Source organism: Lissotriton vulgaris, chromosome 6 (genome assembly GCF_964263255.1).
Source record: "Lissotriton vulgaris chromosome 6, aLisVul1.2, whole genome shotgun sequence".
In the NCBI taxonomy this organism is placed as follows: Eukaryota; Metazoa; Chordata; class Amphibia; order Caudata; family Salamandridae; genus Lissotriton; species Lissotriton vulgaris.
In genome coordinates, this window is record NC_141694.1 from 1,690,491,871 (window position 1) to 1,690,509,685 (window position 17,815).

General features: G+C 44.0%; 1 protein-coding gene across 2 annotated transcripts in view; it reads left to right on the top strand.

Annotated features, from left to right (window-relative positions):
- The first annotated feature begins 3,489 nt into the window (after positions 1 to 3,489).
- The window catches only part of KCNK2 (potassium two pore domain channel subfamily K member 2), a 529,235-nt gene continuing 514,909 nt past the window's right edge, over positions 3,490 to 17,815 (top strand). Inside the window, exon 1 of one of the 2 annotated variants that reach the window (XM_086927899.1) lies at positions 3,490 to 3,950. In XM_086927899.1, coding sequence (XP_086784025.1) covers position 3,950 — 1 coding nt within the window. In that variant the 5' untranslated portion in view covers positions 3,490 to 3,949. Of the gene's footprint in view, positions 3,951 to 4,630; positions 4,707 to 17,815 lie in introns of those variants that run through there. The other variant, XM_086927900.1, reaches the window with a different exon arrangement.

Below are 17,815 nucleotides of genomic sequence, written 5' to 3' on the forward strand. Positions count from 1 at the left end.
TGTGAGCAAACGTGCTCCCAACAGCCTTGCTCTGCCACACTGCGACGCGGCACCCGCGCAGCGGGTGCGGCTAGCTGTTGCTTGAAACAGAAGGCGGCTACAGCAACACTTGACTGCAAACGTGGGAAGACGCCGGTAAGCCCTCGGCGTTTCTGTGTCCCGCTGGAAAAGGGAAATCAGCTTCCTTTTCTCCCTCTGAGCGATTGGTGGGAGGGGCAATCGGTCTGCAGGTGTGCCGTGGCGCAGGGACTCCTGGTTAGTTGAGTCCCTGCAGCGGCACCGGCGGCGCTGGTGAGAAGAGCGCGACCCTGCTCCCTGATGTCCTTCCCAGGGGCTGTGAGCAAACGTGCTCCCAACAGCCTTGCTCTGCCACACTGCGACGCGGCACCCGCGCAGCGGGTGCGGCTAGCTGTTGCTTGAAACAGAAGGCGGCTACAGCAACACTTGACTGCAAACGTGGGAAGACGCCGGTAAGCCCTCGGCGTTTCTGTGTCCCGCTGGAAAAGGGAAATCAGCTTCCTTTTCTCCCTCTGAGCGATTGGTGGGAGGGGCAGTCGGTCTGCAGGTGTGCCGTGGCGCAGGGACTCCTGGTTAGTTGAGTCCCTGCAGCGGCACCGGCGGCGCTGGTGAGAAGAGCGCGACCCTGCTCCCTGATGTCCTTCCCAGGGGCTGTGAGCAAACGTGCTCCCAACAGCCTTGCTCTGCCACACTGCGACGCGGCACCCGCGCAGCGGGTGCGGCTAGCTGTTGCTTGAAACAGAAGGCGGCTACAGCAACACTTGACTGCAAACGTGGGAAGACGCCGGTAAGCCCTCGGCGTTTCTGTGTCCCGCTGGAAAAGGGAAATCAGCTTCCTTTTCTCCCTCTGAGCGATTGGTGGGAGGGGCAATCGGTCTGCAGGTGTGCCGTGGCGCAGGGACTCCTGGTTAGTTGAGTCCCTGCAGCGGCACCGGCGGCGCTGGTGAGAAGAGCGCGACCCTGCTCCCTGATGTCCTTCCCAGGGGCTGTGAGCAAACGTGCTCCCAACAGCCTTGCTCTGCCACACTGCGACGCGGCATCCGCGCAGCGGGTGCGGCTAGCTGTTGCTTGAAACAGAAGGCGGCTACAGCAACACTTGACTGCAAACGTGGGAAGACGCCGGTAAGCCCTCGGCGTTTCTGTGTATTGATGCATTGCCATTTGCGATTCCTTATTTGCGATTCCTTATTTTTCGCAAATAAGGAATCGCAAATGACAACTTTAATGCATCTAGGGGTTAGTGTTGTGTTGTTGGGGGAATTCTCTGTGTGCTCTTACCACATGGTCCCTGATATTTTTTTTTGTGTTGAAAGGCAAAAGGTGGAGGCTGGTTATTTGTTTCCTCTATCGGGTGCCAATGATTTTTGATGATTTTTTGTATTTGTTTGCCCATAGTATTGAATGTACTGACCATACCTATCCACTCTCTGCTATTCTCTCTCCTGTTGCTAGGGTTCGCAAGTGATTCTCTTGGGCAATACAATGCCTTCTGGGATACCTTTTTATAATAATGCAGTTTTAAGTATTTCTTCCTCCTTGTAATAATCTTCCTTCTTAATAACAATGTCTCCTTCTTCTCTGTGAATAGCTGTAGGGTTTAAATATCGATAGAAGGATCTCTTGTCTACATCTTAGATTGGATTTAGGGAAGGACTGTAATTTGTAAAACAGACTGCAGCACAGTGATTTTGAGACCGGGGTTCTGATCAAAGAGTTGTTGTTTTATTCTTTACATAGTCCCTATTTGCACCTTGTTCACACACTGAGCCGCCTGCACTAGAGTCACTAAGAATAATACATGTTGTTTACATGCTTCTATGCGATGATATGTAATGAAATTGTGAATATAATTGATGGATTTTTGCATAAGAGAAGGCCCTGTTTTAGTATTTATTATGCTAATTGAATGACTAAATTGACTTTGGGCACTGCAGATATATACATAATTACCTGTAGAAAAAGTCCCACTTGGTTTTGCATTTCCAAAACTGTGATTTCCTATAAGGAAATTGTAATTTAGAAAATCCAAACCCGAGGGTGCCTCTGGCCTTAACATCCCCCTAGAGGCACCCCAAAATTCATAGTGCACATGCAAGTGCACATATTTCCTGGGGTCATAAGTGTGCTTCATGTCACATTAAAAAAACTCATTTTAAATGCTTTTTTTCACATGGTTTCCATCGACTCTGTGCATAGAAGACCGCACAAATCTCTCTTTCTCCTTCACTGTATGTAGTCGCAATGTTAGGCAATCATCTTTTCTGCATTTACCTATAATTGCGACTTTAGAGCCTTTCAGACATCACGAAATACTATTTTGCGTTCGCAAACGGACGATTTGACCAAGGGCCATATGTATGAAGCATTATTGCATTCGCAAACGCCGAAATTCGGCGAATTTCGGTGTTTGCGAATGCAATTTTGCAAAAAGGTATGTATCGAGGCAAAATAAGGAATCGCAAAATTTGCATTCGCAAACACCGAAATTCGCCGAATTTCTGCGTTTGCAAATGCAATTTTGCAAAAAGGTATGTATCAAGGCACAATAAGGAATCGCAAAATTTGCGATTCCTTATTTTGCGATTGCATTTAAGGAATCGCAAATTTTGCAATTCCTTAAATGTAATGTAAGAAGCCAAAAAAAAATGCAAATTGGCTTTAAGGAATCGCAAATTACCACCAACTTCAAGTTGGTGGTAATGTGCGAATTTCTTGAAAAATGCAAATATTTGCGTTTTTCAATGTGCCATGTGATGCACATACATGCCCATGTGCACCCATGCTTATTTCAGGGGTGCAACAGGGTGTCCTTTGGACACCCCTGCACCCTTGGAAATATTCTCAATTTGCGATTCGCAAATTGCGAATCGCAATTTTCCCTTTCATTTCTATGGGCCAGGACTGGAGGCCCATAGACATGAACGGGAAGTATTCCTTAATTGCGAATTCGCAATTAAGGAATATCAAGAAATCGCAAAAAAATTGCATTTTTCTTGATCCATACCATTTTGCGATTCTGAAATAGCGATTTCTTAAAAATCGCTATTACAGAATCGCAGAATGGTTCCTTGATACATATGGCCCCTAATCGCACCGTTTGCGAACGTAAAATCTTTCATTTATGTGGCCTTCTGTGCATAAAAGACTGCTCAAAACTCTTTCTCCTTCTCGTGTGAGGCGCAAAACACCTGTGCCACCGATGAGGAACGGACCGCGTGTCTTGCTCATGCCAAAATGTGCATGTACCTTGAAGAACATTAGGTGCCTTTGGATCCGCTGACCCTATCTGCCCCTCCCTTAGACTGGGAAGCTATGACTACCCCCTTTTACCGCGAGGAAGGGGTAGTTGCTTATGATTGGATTGTGCAACCACACCTTGTGCATGGGAGACTCCAACCGCGGGAGGTACCAGAGTGGCTGCCGTCCGTTAATATGCACGATTCTGTGCAAAGATGACAGGAAGTCCTCAAAGCGCAAATGAGCCAGGAGGCCTGGATGGTGGCCCGCCGCAGCATCCTCCTCTTTCCACCCCGAGGCTCCTACGAGATAAGGAGACCCCACCCCTCGCAGGAGGCCCCTTCGATTGCCGGGTGGCTGCGAGCAGCCCCTCGTGGCTCTGGCAGAGGAAGAACCCCGCCCCAGCACTGGGGAGGAGACACCAAGACCCCGACTACCAGAGCCCCCCAGGTCCCAGTTAACACGGCGCGCGGATCTCGCCGTCTGCTGCTGCACCTCTGCCGCTCCTTCCCGGAACGCTCTGACCCCCTCCGCCTGCCTCTCCCTCAGCCTCGCGCCACAGACGGCTCGCGCGAGCAGCGCGCGCCCCTCCGCACCGGAGCACACCGCCCGCCCAGCACTGGCCGCGAGCACCCTATCTTTGAAAGATGCCTGCCTGTGAACGGAGGAGAGTCCAGTCCGCGTGGAAATAAGAAGTGAGTGATCTCGCGCGCTCCCGGGCTGCGTGGAGCGTTCTGTGAGGGGCCCGCCTCTCGTTTCCCACATAGGGGAGCGCTGTGCGTGGATTACACGAGGAGCTTCGTTGTGCATGGATGGCCACGACGGTATACTTTCAATAGTGCTGTGGTTATTGTGGTATTAATAGTACTTCACCTATGTACGTCTAGGTTTACATGTGTGCTTCAGCCGTGCGTAGGGCATACCTGCCCCCGGCACTGTTCCTGCCCAGTGCTGAACGTATTGCAATACATGGGACTGGTACTTCTTACGGGTTCAGCAGGTGTAGCGGTCTTCCTGATCGGGATTCCATCCTTTACTTTGTTAGAGACATAGATGAAGTGATTTTTCTCTCCTCACAATGAACGCAGGCGTTTTGAGGCCGCCCGTGTGTCACCTGCGAGCGCCCACTTCTGAGAAATGTTACTGTGCGCACCTGTCCGTGTGATTCTGAAGAACGCGTGTGGAGGTGAGCTTTGAGTGGTTGCCTGCTTCGTGCATGTCCTCACGCATTTAAATCGAAATTCCATTTATCTAGCGCTTATTATCCTCGACAAGGCATTATACGCACTGGGCGCTGACTTCTTGGCGCAGCCGCTTATTTGTTCCTCCTGCAGATGGTACCGTGGGCTGCCGAGGGTGTGAGAGGAGGAAAGAAATGTGCTACTATACTTGTCAATCACACAAGAACAGGATCGATGCGGGCTCAGCTGACGTCTTTTGTGCTGGGTTAGGTACTTTGCCAAATCCCAGTGGTACATTCCCTCCCCCACACCGATGGGGTTCAGTGGAGTTACCACATGGAAGGCAATGGCTTCTTTCGGAGGCAGGGGTCGGGCCTGTCACTGCGGGCATTTCCACAACCCCACCTGTCTCTCAATGATTTGGCATGATGTGTTGATATATTTAATACCCAGGGCGAGGTTCTAAATACCAGCTGCCAATGCTTTTATACTTTTGTAGATGACCCTTGCTACGGTTATATTTTTGTTGTTTTTTCTCAAGTACTGCGCCTTTGCCAGGTGAATGCATATGCAATTTGTGCAGTAATATAGTCATTAAAAATAACCGAAATAGATAAATTCTATTTAACAGCGCAATATTCTCTCCTGAGGTGCCAGACTGCGCAGAATGTCTGTCTGCTCAGCTCTCCCGGCTGCAATCGCACGTTCACAACAAACACTAAAGTAAAGACTGCTCGTCAGGTTGAGAGGGGGCTCCCCCTCCCTCCCCACGGGAATGTTATCCGGTTCACCGCACATTCCACACACCTGCTGCTCTGCTGTTTGACCCACTTCGCGTGGATGCTGCCGCAGCCCAACCATCGCATCGCTTTTCGCACTGACACGAACCGCAACGGCGCAGGATTCATATCATGCTATTTCAAAGGTTCAGACATGTCTAGTTTTAACCTGAAGCGCATAATATAGGAAAACAGGTATATGCTCAGTTTTTAATTTAGCATTTTTAAATCAGTCTTTGCATGAGCAGGAGTGATCAGCATTGAGACCACATACACCAGTGTAGTGTTTTCCCCTTATTTACTAGAATACTTAAAATTACCTCACAGTCAGGTAAAAGTGTTGCAATTTATATGTGTCATTTCAGATGCCTATAGGTATTCCTCGTGATTATTCATCCTACTCCACTTGCTGTCCAAAACCGTGACGGGCCTCAGTACCCTCTGCTGGCCACGTCCCTCTAATTCCTCGTGCCCTTATGGTTGCTAATCCATGGCACCACCTTATTTGTGCCCATCTCATGCTCCCCAACCACTCAACTCTATCCATTACCTCCTCGTCCGTCTTCCCCTCCCATTCCTTATCCATGAGCAGCTCACCTGCTCCACAGAAGGTATTGCCTAGCTAAGGTCAAAATACTTCCCCCCTCCCCCCCCACAATATGGCGCTGCCTACCCAGCATGGATAAAGGGGGAAGCACAAAGCACATCACTATGACAGCCTCAATATACCAAAGAAAGGAAAAAACAAAAACAATCACCATAACCGGAAATCAGGGAGGGAGGGAGGGGCCCAGGAATGGAATGGGAAGAATAGGACTCGGAGTAATGAAGATTACCGGTGAGTTACCAGGCATTACCAGGAATCTTGTGCCGTACCAGATGAGACCATAGGGTCTACCATGCTAAAGGTTAAGCTCTTCTGCAAATACAGCTTCCAAGTGTTAGGCAGTGGCAGAGCGGGTAAAACCACCAATCAGATGGCAATAACCACACCTCTGTATAAACCTGCAATTTACCAACCACTCACTCGCAACAATAAAATTAAGTGGCTGCGGTTTTCACTGGGCTTTAATATATCCAGAAGGAGAGGAAGAATATCAATGGTGTAGCAGTAGGATTCCTAACTTTGACCGGCTGGTGATCCCTTTGTTACCCCCGCAGAGATTCAGGAAATCAACAGGGATTCCCCACAGAATACTTCGAATCCAGAGGAGGTTGGGGGAATCTCTGCAGACTTCTGACCCTTGCTGAAGGTGAGACAGCTATAGTCACCTCCGCACCCCAATACACCAAGGTAATCCTTGCTATAGGATGTGGGCAAGTACATCCAACAAAAAAAAGGGGATACTGCTAATTCCCCATGTGCTGAGATGCTAAGATACATCAGGGTAGGTAATCTCAGTGGTTCCTGAAGACCCAGGGGTGTCCACCAGGTCAGCATGGCGGTGCTTGAACCACAGCGTTGATGTCTGCAGCGACCCACCATTGCCTCAAATTGAGGTCAGTTGCCACCAGCAGAATATGTGGGGAAACGCAGGCTGCTAGAAGGGGTTAGGCCTACATAGAGATGGTGCCTTCACTAAGGTTTATTAGGGGAATACTGACTTCATCAGCTGCATGGCTGCTTGCTTAATTTCTTGATATCTGTAAGATGGGAGCTCACTTCTTCCACTTTTCAAAGATCACGTTTTACAGTGTCCACTTAAGCTGGATACTACAACCGCCTCTTCAAAGGCCATCAGCCATATTCATTCGCCCGAAGGAAAAGCATCTGCTGAATGAAGAGAAACAATGGGCCTGTTTGACTAGTGAGTAGAGTGTGTAGCACACTTGTCAATCCTCCCAAGTCTACACAACCTCACAGTCCCACAACAGAGAGGGATGGCTGTCTGCTAAGAATATATAATGCTCATCCCACTCACTGTGCCCAGTAACTCAGCACTGTCTTGCTGGCAGAACACCTATGTTCAGTCCCTCCTCCTTCTGCGCTTTGACCCAGACCACCCATGAATAGGAAATACCAGCCTCTGGGTCTGAGAGCAACAACGTCCTAATGTAAAAAAAAAAGTAATCTCCATGTAAGAACAGATAAAAAGCCAGCTAGACCACCCTCAACTGTCCAATGCTACCAGCAATTTGTCCATTGGGAATTACAGTTTTAAGAAACCTCAATGGATGAAGTCTTGCTCAGCAGACATCATGATGATTTAAAGGATTGAACGTGTCTTAATAGTAGTTAGCACATTTGAGTTGTTTAATCATTTTTGATAGGTCATCTCTGAAGATTATCAAAAAATTACTCGGAAAGTTTCTAATTTTGATTAAAATGTAAGAGTGAGTCATAAAAGCTGTTTCATTTAAATAGAAGTTACTTTCTTTTAAAAGAAGCTCATTGTGCATTTCAGGGCCTGCAAGTCATTCAGGTTAGATTGCACAGTGCAGGGGTATCAAATTGCCATGGGTCTTATTATGAGTTTGGCCGTCCATTGGTCCGCCGAACCTGTGGTGATGGTCCACCCGCCCTATCAGGAAATTGGTGGTTGGACCGCCACTAGACCACTGCGCCTGCTGGGGACCCTGGATCCCGTGGCAGTGGTCAAGCAGAGCAATATGCTGGTGGTGCTGCCAACCTTAGTTCCAGTTACTTTACCTCCAGGCTTTTTATGGCGGTGGGCCTGCTGTGGAAAGGATGGAGGTGAGGCAACTCAGGAGGCCCTTACTGGGCCCCCTGTCACCTCTCTGCATGGGGTACATGCAGGGGGGGGGGGCACATGATGTGCCGCACTGTATTTTAGCACCCCCCAGTTCCTGCATAGGAATGAACATGCTGCGACTTCCCATTGCCATGCCTGTTACAGGTCTGCTATGAATGAGCCTTTAAACAGGCACCTCCGTGGGACCGCTACAGCATGACTGCCCAACTTGGATTCAAGTCTGAATCCCGCGGGTGGTCTATATTGGCTTTGGTGGTGTGGCAGCAGGGCAGCCGTGTGGCTGCCCAACTCCCACACCGCCACTGTCACAATAATGCCCTAAGTTAGGAATCGCAGATTCACACCAATAATTGCACGCATGCGCTGTGCATTACAAGTTGTGTCCCCTGAATGAGGAATAAGATACTCTGAGCAGATGGCAAATGGGAGAAGGGGTCTGTAGAAGGGTGCAGGACAGGTAGTGGGATTGGCTAGGCTTCCAGGATCCTGGGAAGGGTTTGGACAGACAGAGCTGGGCATTCCATGCTTCACCATGTTGTAGGAAGGGGGCAGATGAAGGCCCGGCTGCGTTTGTACCTGCGCCACTGCCTGAGCCTCATTTGATACAGCTCCCCTGACTCAGAATCGGACCCTTAGTGGTCAACTAAAAAGCTAAAAAGACAAAAGGCCAGGGAGAGGAGTATTAAGCTAAATGTTATGAGGTTCAGTTGCTTCAACTGTGTCTGGAGTGGAGGAGCGCAGCTCAGGTTTGGAAGTGTCTGGGAAAGTGTGGGCTACCCAGCTCTCAACCCCCAAGAAGGCCGAAACATGAATCAACGCAGAACAGGGCAAGGAGCAATAATGAGGAAAGGGAGCCACCCTGGCTGTGGGGTCCCTGCTGGCTGATTCTCGGATGCTTCAGTGAGTCTCGTGCTCTGGATCGCCCAAGGCTCCGCTGCCAATGATCGCAGGAGTTCCAGGAAGCCTGCACGAGACAGTCCCTTACCGGGGCAAGCCAGGTACAGGTGAAAGTGGTAGTCCGGGGCTCTTGTGGTCATATAAAAGTTCACTCTGGGAGATTAATTCAAGCAATCTACTCATCACTTTTATTTGCTTTTGTCAGTGATTTTTTTTAAATAAATGAAGCACAGGAGTTTGACACACCTGTAAATGAACTGCGTCAAAATGATAGCTGCCCCCTTTTATACAGCACCAATCATTCAGTACAGCACTTTGAGGAGTGATCCAAACTGGTCAGTTATTAGCGGTTTTGAGTCTATCTACAACCAAGAAACGACTAATTGAGCTATTGCCAACACGTTGAAAAACAAATTCAGGAAGTGAGCATGAATATTAGAGCTCCCCCACAAAACAACCCACCAGGGCTGGTGAAGGAGCTGTACAGAGGTGATAAACATCTGAAATCCTGCACATAATTACCTCTCAACTAACAGGAAAAGAATACCTGAAAACGATCCAGATCCTCTGGTTGACAATGCCAACAAGCCAAAGATGCATCTGATAAAATTGTTTGTTGCTTTTCCTTTAAATACAGATGCTAGACCAGGACAGGACAAAAATATGGTATCTGCAGTAGAGCAGGGACTAGTCATTTCACTTGGTTCAAAGTTTGAGTCATGAGATCTTCTGAAAAGTCCATGTGTATCGCTTAACGCTACATAATCACTAGTGTGATGCAATTGAAAGGCATTAATTCATATAGGAATCAAAATAATCCAGAAATTCCCCTTCTCTATGCAGAGTACCCCAAGATTCCTGGCCCTACCCATATTTAACCTCTTCGTGAAACCCCCTTGAATCTATTCTCACCAACAATATCAAGATTCAACTATTCACCAACATACACTTTTACCTTGAAAGCACTTCAAACTATTTTTATTTTCTGAATACAGACTTGAAGTTACTAAAAAAGTGTAACCTACAGAATTCGACAAGTTATTAACACACTTGTTAAAATGAGCAAAATATCTTTATGCAAGGTATTCTTGTACCCCTGATTTAATTTTTGCAATTATACATATTGCCTAAAGAGATCTAATGCACATTGCCTTTGTATCTTTTGACGCTGAAAGAGTATTTGATTGAGTCTGCTGGGGTTTGGTATGTATGGTTGTGGTGAAATTGATTTTCTCGAAACATTTGTTAGCAGCAGTATTCTTTCACCTCATCAGCAGCTAAGAACCAAGTATACAGGTAATAGACAATTCTCCCAATACCTTTTTGCCATGTGCACAGTACACAGTGCCATTTATGAAATAGAATTGATGTAATGTTACTTTGGGTAGATTCTGTTATGCAGATATATCAATAAAAATACAATTATACACCTGTAATATTTTTTTAGATCCTAAGTACTTAGGCCCTGGTTACAAGTAGGGCAGTTAATTCCGCCCTGTACACGTTTCATTTAATTTAACTCATCCAATATTTATCAGATGCGTTAAATAACCCAACATTAATGACATTTCGCCAGGTGAAACCTGCTGAAAATGAACAGGGGATATGTGTACGATATTTTTTGTATCATGCAAATTTCGGGGTTTAAACCCCAAAATCCACGTCATTCCCCAAAAACTCATATTAGGTGCTATTTATTGCACTTAATAAATATCGAACCCCAGGGTATCGTTATTTACCAGATGTAGTAGATATCACCTTTACTTGTAATCAGGCCCTTAGACTGAAGTAAACCGTTGGAATTAAAATGACCTGCTTTTCAGTGTGCTTTAAACTACATCATGAATAAGGTGTATACAGAGTATATATTTCTCAATTGTGAACAACAGTAGATGCATTACAAGAAGCAGTCTCAGACTTCAAATCACATCAGCATTTAGAGGATTGGTTCTATGTATCATGCACATTAAAAGTCTGTTTTGAGCCTATTAAAAAAGAGATATCTGGGGACAATATATCAACTTATTTTCAGCAATCATGCATTTGTTAAACGATAGGAAATACAGTTATATTTGCAAAATGGAAAAACCAATGGATAGTACTTAAGAGATTGTTGACAATTCAGACACATTTTTAATATTATTGCACAGCATTGTCATTCAACATACAACTGGAAATGCAGTACTTTCTGTTATTTTAATTATATTATAATATGGAGAGAGTCACAACTTTTGGAGAGAGCTTTTATTGTCAGTTGTTTAGATGAACAAAGCAAGGAAAAATTATAAAATATTTCCAGGAACATATGTGTCGAAACCCAGCTGTACTAGACTAGTGGGAATGGAGATAACTTTCTATGAAAGTTGTCTTTGGAAAGAGAGCATTGATTTGGTTGTACAATGGAATGGGAAGAAATCTGAAGATGCATGGAAGCATAGATTAATAATTTAATGACATAAGCATATAGGAATAACAGAGTATTTAACGATCATAAAATGGAGGATACAAAATAGTTTATAGGTGCAATGCTGACATTAATTTTGACATTTGTGTTACCAACACTTGACTGGTAAGGTTTTCGAATAGGTTCCAATTTAGCTAAGAAAAAAGTGTATTCACCAACTGTTTTAATTACATTCTGGGTAAAACACTTTTTGTGCTTTGGCGTCAGAGAATGATGTTCTTCAGTTTCCGCATGACATTGAATCATACAAATAAATAAACACATACATTCCCCTCCAGAGTGATAATCCTTAAGTAGGCTTGTTGATGGGCAAAAGATCCAGAATGGTCCATCAGTTGATTGATTATCTATAGTGGCAGTAGTGTTGTTTTCACTTAGGACAGATGTGCTGTGCTGGTTCCAAATCCCATCCCTGCCCTGACTCACTAGCGACCTATTCTTTAAAGTAGAACAGAAAGGGTACAAAGGAGAAAACTACTCTTTCCACTATACAGAGACTTCTGTTGTCTTTGATATCTAAAAATGAGATCTAAAGTGATCTTTTTTCTCCCACAATAAATCCATGAGAACTTAGACATATTGCATTCAAGTAAAATGTGGACTTTAATCCTGGTGAACTGTGGCATATACTGTTACTAAATGCCAAGCTGGATCTACTACACTTAATAACAGTTACATCTAGAAAATAATTGTTGCTCTTTCTCATGCTTGACTAAACTTTCCTTCCTGAAGTGTGGAGGACAGTTTTATAAGTTGGACCCAGGGGTAGTGAAATTCAGTGCAAGCATCTCAAATGGTCAAGGGAGAATAGTTGATTCAGAAATATGAGGGTAAGCTTCTGATAACTAAAAGGGCGCTTTGTCTGAGCCAAATGCCTGGGTACACACAGGAGAAGCAGCACAAACATTGGCATTAACTTGTGTAGTGATACGTAAAGATTTTGTCTCATGAAAACCAGTCTGTATGATTTGCATGGGTGAATCCCCAATCAAATCCAAAGATTCCAGGAAATGGTTTTAGCACTTCTCAGTAGTAAAACCATATAGCTTAAAAGCATAGAGCCCTATTGAAACAAGTTAAAAATGATGAGTAGTAGTGTTCTAGGAAACCTACAACCTACCCGGTGTTCCCACAACATTTCTCTGCTTTCAGGATTTTCCATTTCTAATAAACTCACATTGAGTCTATTTTTGGCATTCTGGACCCGCTTCCCTCCTAAGCCTATAGCTACTTCTTGCTGGCTTGCTGGTGAGATGAAAACTCGTAGAACCTTTGCCAAAACTAGGATTAAGGTGCCAGTCTAGAAATGTAAGGAGAACACATGGTGCTCTTCTTATGCTGCCACAAAATATGGTGGATTATTATGGGGTGTGCTATTCCAGTTGATCTGCCATCTGGCACCTAAATCATGGGACTGCCCCTGTTTATGATCTTTATCATTTAGAGCAGAAACATTTTAATTACTTACTCAGGTCTGATTCACAAAGGTAACTCAAACATTTGAGCAAGTTTACTACTTTCCGATATTCACAAACTCCAAGTGTAAGTTTGTACAAAAAAAGCAGTAAATCCAGCACTATACATGACCAATCACTGGAACTGCAACACCTCTCTATAGAAACATTGAAGGTAGGGTCTTAAAATAAAACACCAAAGGAAATAATGTTAAATTAAAATAAATTAAATTATCTAAAATTGTTGTAAAATATGAATGCATAATAAATATTTTAAAAAAGATATCAAATAGTACATATTCCATAATAAATATTCCAAAAAATATATGAAATAGTACATATTCCAATAACATATTTTGAATTTAGAAAATGATGAAGCAATACAATTCTATACATCATTTAATCATTATTAATGCACATTAAATGAGGTCATTTTTTTCTTCAGGTAGGAATGTACATTTTAATTCATAGTTAATTCATAGTTAATTTTAAAAGCTTTCCCTATACTTCACCAAAGGGAGACTCTGCAGTCAATGCAGAGATCTCAGCATGATAAAGTATAGGGAAAATAAGGAAGTTTCTCTGACAAGAAAATAAATATTAAAAATATTAGTATGTCAAAAATAAGGTATATTCATGTCATATGTTTACTTTAAATGTAGAATGAAAAAACTGCTACGACATTACTAAATGCTACAATACTAATAAATGCTACAACAATAATACATTATTTTTGAATTTAATTAATGGAAATATATTATATAACATTAAAGTTATTTTTTGAAGTTTAAATAAAAAAAACATTCCACCTAAATAGATATTTTTACTGTGAATTAATGAATTTGCAAGTGATGTGTACAATTAAGTAACATTTATTAATATTTTGTATAAAAACTGAATAACAAATGTTAAGAACATTTATTGTTGCATTATTTTTTAATTCAAATTATTTTATTAATGAATATATAATAAATATACACATTTATTTTATAGTTACATAATAAATAACAATTGTAAGTAATTTAATGTAACACTATTTTCTGTGAGGTTATATGTGAAGTCCCTGCCTGCATTTTTTTCTGTTGGAGAGTGTTGCAGTACCAGTGGTTGGCCATGTGTAGTGCTGGATTTACTACTGTTTTTTTTAAGTAGTAACATACACTTGGAGTTTGTGAACATTGAAAAGTAGTAAGCTTACTTAAAATTGTACACCTACTCAAAAGTGTGAGCTATGTTATGTCATGTTATGGTATATTTTGTTATTTTATGTGTATTTGTATGTTTATGTTAAGCAAGGTAAGCCCACGGGTAATAAGGGACCAGGGGTATGTATATTTATAAAGGAACAGGAGCCCCTTACACAAAGCATACAAACAGTGGAATGTACATATTGATACAATGAGGCCTATGTCTGTTATCCAAATGGTTTATTCATTAAAATTTATTATGCACAATAAAAGAACAATGGTGTGGGAAAAGCAAACAAAAAAGAGTCAAATTAGACTTGAAAGCTCAGACATATGAGTGTGACAAATGAAACACAATCGTTATAGGCACCATCCACGAGTACCAATGTTCATGTGTAGAGTAAAGGACAATGTAAAAATTGAGTCAAGATATTAGAGTCGGGGACGTTTCGATCCTTTGTGAAAACATAGGATCATCAGCAGGACATGCATAGCATTTGTAACCCAGTACCAACTAAAAAGAAAAGGAAGGAAAGAGGGAGATCGGAAAAGGGAAGAGTTAATTGCCAATAATTAAAGTGGTATGGTGCAGAACACCCGTTCAGACTAGGAATTGTTGCATTGAGTGTCTAGGGCCAGACGAACATGGGATCCAGACATACGGAGAAAAAATTAAAGGGCAAAAGAGCTACCTAGGGAAAATTGGGAGATGACCCATATTCACGTGTGAAGATGTACACATGGTGAAATGCAAAGCTGTTTGCCTGGTATAAAATAAAAAAACAGGGTAAAGAGCCTTGTGATATTTAAAAAGCGCGTTTATGTATATCAGGTGGACCAGGGTCATTGGTGTGATTCGAGAAGCCAAGCATACAGTGTAGCCACTTAACCCATAATTCGTGAGTAATTTCCGCAGTGTACACCTGTTCGGAGGAAGTAGTAGTGAGGCAAATACTTTGTAGGTAGAGTTGCGGCTGATAGGGAGTTATGCTGCAAGGAATAGTAAGAAGCTAGGCATACAGAGTGAATTGAGCATGTGGCAGAATGCTGGAGGAGCTGTGGAATATGTGACATGCTGTGTGGGGAGAGCAGAATACCAGAACCGGAATCAAGGAGTCAGGAGTGAAGCAGAGCCGAGAGGAGGTTGGAATGGGGCTTAGTTACACTTACATGGCATACAGGCGGTCCATGACTGCTTGGGAAGAAGTTCGAAGGTGCTGAGTAAAGCCGAGGAGATGATATAAATTGGAACAATTTGTTAGACTGAGTAACGTGAAGTGAATAGGCATTGGGGGTCACTGGTCGAATACTGCTTTCCTTGAAATAAAATTCTGGGCAATATCAATTTAGGAGAGAAATTAAAGGAGAGCAAGCCGAGGTGGGAGCATACTATAGTGGTTTTAAAGCAAGAAAGATTTGTAAAGATACAGCGTTAGCTACAATGTGCTCCTGAACAATAATAATAATAATAATAATCCACATTTGTAAAGCACACAATCACCCGTAAGGGTCTCTAGGCGCTGGGTGTCGTCGGGAAGATTAAGCAAGCTATTGCCCAGAGTCACATGGTGCTGAGCTAATCTGCCGCCGGTGCCAGGGATCGACTCGTGATCCCCAGATTCCGGAGTCAGTCGGCCTAGCCGTGGCGCTACACCTCTTCCTAACAAGGAGATATGAGTTTAGGGAACATGGGGGCACTTACCAGCAAAAGCATTGTTGGACCTGGTATAATTGGCGTGAGTCTCCCTTCCATTTTCTACTGATTGCCGCCTCTGTTTTTTATCTGTTTTGCTGGTTAGATGCTTTGAGCACTGTGCCACTGCTATTCAGTGCCACAGTGCAAGTGCTCCCTATGTTAAATTGATGTATTGATTAGTTACTCCATGATTGGGTTATTTGATTTACTTTTCAGATCCTAGTACAGTGCACCATGTGCGCCCAGGGCTTGTAAATCAAATGCTGCTGGTGGGCTTGCAGCACTGGTTGTGCACCCACAGAAGCAGCTTGTAAAGTGTGTCTCAGGCCTGCCATTTCATAGCCTGTGTGCAGTCTAGTACTACCATGTCGACTTGATAAGTGCACCCACTTGCCAGTCCCTAAACCTTCCCTTTTCTTCATATCAGACACCCCTAAGTTAGGCCCAAGGGCAGGGTGCATTGTAAGTATAAGGTAGGACATGCCATGGTGTGTGTGTGGCATGTCCTAATAGTGAATTACAGCCATTTACGTTTTTCACTATTGCAAGGCTACCAGTCCCCATAGGCCAGAATGGACAGTTTGAATATAATATCTTATATTCCTAACTGACCCAGGTAATATGGTAAAAATTTGAATTTAGTATGCCTGAACTCAGAATGATAAAATACATCTTTTAGTAAAGTTGGCTTTAACATTCTGTGTTTGAAAATACCACTTTTAGAAAGTAGGTATTTTCTTACCTAACCACATAGCCTGCCTCTGCTAGCTTGTGCATTGCATGTCTGGTTTTGTGACTGACAGGGGCTGGGGGATTGTAGGAGACACGGCGAGTCAGCACAAGGCTGAATAGACCTATCTGCATGCAGATGGGTGGGATGAGTAGCACCTGGGTCTGAATATGGCTGTGCCTGACTTCTACAACACTGGCTCCACCTCCTGTAGTGTGTCTGATGTCCCTGGCCCACACTCTCACCAGAAAGAAGGAGTCCTGTAAAAAAAGTGCTCCAGGACTGCACAGAACTGGTTTGGACTAGGTACAGGCCCCTCTGGCTTCAGAGGACAAAGGGTTTTGAGTATAAATATGAGGACCCAGACCCTAAGACTTTAGATTACTTCTGGAACAACATGACAAACCTTTGCCAAGGAGAAGAAGCAAGGAAGCGGCAGGAGTTTGGACTGCCCCCCTGCCAGTGTGCTGTATTGCTGGGTTAGCCTGCAGTTGTTTCTTTATTGCCAAGGAATGGAATGAATGGAATGAGGAGGATTTGTAGAGCGCGTTGGCTACCCAGGGGCGTCCCAGGAAAGGAGAAGGAACTTTTAAAGGACTTTCATCATCTTGCAGAATAATTACCCCAAGGGTTTGAACTTGTGCTTGCCTCCTGCTTAAGTCTCAGGGACAAAAGACTTCACCACCAGCTCCCCTTTGAATTTCCTTGCTGGGAATTCTGTCTGCAGAAGCCTGCGTGTCGCTGAGAGCTGGAAGCGCGATGCATCGAGAAGAAACGTGTCGCAGTCGCAGCTGTTGCCGTCGCATCACCTGAGAAGCGTGTCGCTGCCGCAGAGGTCGCCGCCGTATATTCAGAGAAGCATGCCTTCGTCAAAGCTGTTACCCGACACATCACCGGAGAAGCATGTCACCTCCGCAAGGTTGCATCACCGGAAAATCGTGTCGCAGCCGCCGGGCATGCACGCATCGTCTTCACGTCTTATCGCATCGCACCAGATTGTCGCATCGCATCGAGGTGCCATCTTGCTGCATCATAACCGGGCCACAGTACAAGAATCCACGCATCATCTCCTCTCCGGTAAGTACCAATATGCATTCCCTACTCTGCGCAAGCATTGAGGCGTGACGCATCGTCTCCCCCAAAGCACGGAACCAGCGCATCTCCCACTCTGCGAGCCTTTTGCTTGTTTTGCGTTACGCATCCAGGTACTTTTGTGAGAACTGTGTCGCATTTATCATCAACTTGAACTACGTAACTTCTACCATCTTTAAGTCTATTTTAAGTACAGTATTGTGTATTTTTGACGTTTGTGGTCTTGTGTTAAGTCTATATAAAGAGTACTTATTTTTATAAAACATGTGTTGTGCCATCTGTAATGTTTTCACTGTATTACTGTGTGTATTCACAAATGCTTAACACACTGCCTCTTAGATACGCCTGTCTGCTCTTGCCAAGCTA